We start from the raw sequence: 3,186 nt of genomic DNA on the forward strand, positions 1-3,186 counted from the left end.
ATAATATATATATATATAATATAATTAAGATCAACGGTTAAAAATTACTGATACACCGGTATGACGGTACATTTGAAAATCTTCCAATAATATAATAATAGTTAAAAGCATTGAGATATACTTTTGGGTAAATTAGGTTTTACTTTTTTGAAATCAAGTAAATATCACATAAAATAGTTTCTTAAAAGAGAAGTTAATGTTACATTTTATGAAGTACAAAAAAGTATCCATTGTCATATTACTTCAATTTTTTTTTTCTTTAAAACAAAGTTTACTTTTTAGTTTTTAGGAATAAAAAGAACATTATAATTTTTACCCTTTATTTATATTTTGGGTTAGGTATTGAATAATTGATTGGCACATGGCATGATGCATATATATAATTGGTCCATTTTGATAGGGTTATTAATTGTTATTTTGTTGGGAATGTGATTGAATTACTAGCTTGTGGGAATAAAGAGGAATGGGGATGCAAGCTTTGTTTTGGATGATAAGATCAATGAAGCATTAGCAATGGAGGGAATATCATCAAGAAGATCATCAATGTCTTCAAGGAATCATCATCAAGAAGAAGAAGAATTGGGTGAAGGATCACCACAAAACATTTACACTCCTCCACCTCCTTCAAACACAAGAAGAAGAAAAGGCATTCCTCATAGGGCTCCTTTTGGTTCCTAGTCATTATTCTTCTCCCTTTTTTTTAATCTTCAAAAATTGGTACATAATTCAATATTCAACACCCCATCAATTATTTTTCTTCTTCATGTTAATTATTTGTATATTAAAAGTGAATATTAAGAATAAAAAGCATAAATGCAAAAAACAAAGAATTTGATTATGTTAGATAAGATTAAAGGCATAATACATACATGTCTTTTTCTATATGGTATCCATTGTTAATGTCCACTTTTAATTATTGAAATAACATTGGAGTCTTGATATAATTTTGTGGAATTGTCAAAAGTTAACAATTTTCTAACTCAAAATCTCATTTTATATAGCATTCAAGAACTATTTTTTATAGATATAAGTAATTTTTAGGTATACCAATTTAGAAATTTTATTATAGATAATAATATTACTATTGTTCTTCCCTTCCTTTTGAAACAAACAAACAACCCTTCTTTGGGGAATCTTGTTAGTATAATTTATTTTTTTAGTAAAAGGAAAAAAGAAAAGGGAATAGTAGTAGGTTTGGTTAGAGGGTTTCATTTGTCCACAAATGCAAAAGAAAAGAACATAAAAGGGTATAGGAAAGTTCCTTCCTTTTGATTATGGGTCCCCAAAACAACAAATTATCCCTTGTGAAGAACCAATAATGCAAAATTGTTTAAACATATATCCTTGATAATTTCTAGTGTAGATGTCATTAACAAATTAAAAAGCAAGACTTTGTTTGAGGTGTCCATTTTTTTAGTTTTCAATGGCCCACCATCCACATGGGCCATTTCACATGAATATAACACCACCTTTGAGCATTGTTTTATATCATTCATATGCATTATTGCATTCCATATAATATGTGCATGTAAATGTTAAATAGCTATTGGGACTAATATTTGGGGGACAACTTCAATGAATAGGATGTTTCTTTTATTCTTTTTTAGTTATTTTAAAATTCAAGTTATATTATGGGCATTATATTATTCCCTTGTTTCTTAAGTAAATCTTTCCCCTAAAAAAAAAAGTAAAATTTGTGTCTACATATATTGTAATTATTTTTTTTATTTGTGATCAAATTACATATACTAGTATTCAGAACTTCAACGCTTCCGTCAAAAGTCAAAACTTTCTTTGCTTAGGGCTCGTGTTTGAGAAGCTTTAAGAATAATTTTTTTGAGCTTTTGATTTATGAAAAGTAGTAGTATTAATGTTTGAAGTAATTTTTAAAACCAAATTGCGACTTTCTAAGAAGTTATTTAGGAGCTTATAGAGAAGTTTTAAAAAATGATTTCTCTCATAATACTACTACTTTTTATCATATTTTTATAAAATAAGTACTTTTAGAACTAAAAATTCAAATATAAAATAACTTATAAGTTATTTTCTTAAAAGAAGCTTATTTATAAACTACTTTTAATATAATTATTTATTGTTTAAGTTATTTTCTAAAAAAGGAGCTTATTTATAAACTACTTTCATTAATTTCTTTTATTCCGGTGCTTTTTTAGTCAAAGAGAAGAGAATTTGAAAATGAGGAGAGTAACACACAAAAAAAATATGAAGGATTAATTACCTTTTACGAAATGTTATTTTTCTACTTAATTAAAATAAAGTAATAAGCCAATGCAATTAGGTAGAGCAGATATGAATTGATGGCTACTCAAAGTTTTCAATTTTCAAAAAATGTGCTTCATCCACATTTAACCAAGGAGTAGTAGGTACATCCTCTTTAAAAACAAATTTAAAAAAAAAAAAAAAAAGGTAGTTGCATCATGATGCAGCATTTTCTAGTAGCTTTATTTAGATTTACAAATTACATACCACTACTGTCTAATTAGTTAGAATTTGTTGTTATAATTAGGGGTGTTCAAATCCAAACCGATCCAAATTAAACCGCTCATTCAATCTGATTCAAATCGAAAACTGATTAAAACTGCACTAATTCGGATTTGATTGGATTCAATTTTTTGTAAACCGCTGGATTTGATCGGATTTTGGATCTACTTTTCATAACCGATCCAATCCAATCCAAACCGCACAATGTGCTATAATATTATTATTTTATTATTATATTTACAATTATACTTATAACATGTTCAATTTGTTATATATTTTTCTATTATTCATGTATTATTATTATTTAATAAATATTTTATGTTAAAAATGTTATTTATTTATTTATTTTAACTAACCTATAATTTTATTTCTATTGTTATGTTATCGTTAGTTTTTTAAGATATTGTTAAGACTTGTTATGTCATTGTTGATTATTTAAAATTTGATGTTGAGACTTGTTACATGTATTTAATTTTTTTATTTAAAAAATCGCAAATCCAAACCGATTCAAACCGCTTGTAATCGGATCGGATCGGATTTCCAAAAAAAAAATCATCTAATCCAAATCGCACCGCACATAAATTAAGCGTTCGAATCGGATGTTTTCCCTTAAAACCGAATTAAACTATACCGGGAACACCCTAGTTATAATTTATTCTTTTCGTTTATATATATATAAATAATATT

The 3,186-nt window shown here is 26.3% G+C and overlaps 1 protein-coding gene across 2 annotated transcripts in view; it reads left to right on the top strand.

Moving 5' to 3' along the window:
- The window catches only part of LOC107628626, a 2,274-nt gene extending 1,392 nt beyond the window's left edge, over window positions 1–882 (top strand). For both annotated transcript variants that reach the window (XM_016331258.2, XM_016331257.2), the window contains exon 4: window positions 445–882. In XM_016331258.2, coding sequence (XP_016186744.1) covers window positions 445–678 — 234 coding nt within the window. In that variant the 3' untranslated portion in view covers window positions 679–882. The remainder of the gene's footprint in view (window positions 1–444) is intronic.

Source organism: Arachis ipaensis, chromosome B02 (genome assembly GCF_000816755.2).
Source record: "Arachis ipaensis cultivar K30076 chromosome B02, Araip1.1, whole genome shotgun sequence".
NCBI lineage: Eukaryota > Viridiplantae > Streptophyta > Magnoliopsida > Fabales > Fabaceae > Arachis > Arachis ipaensis.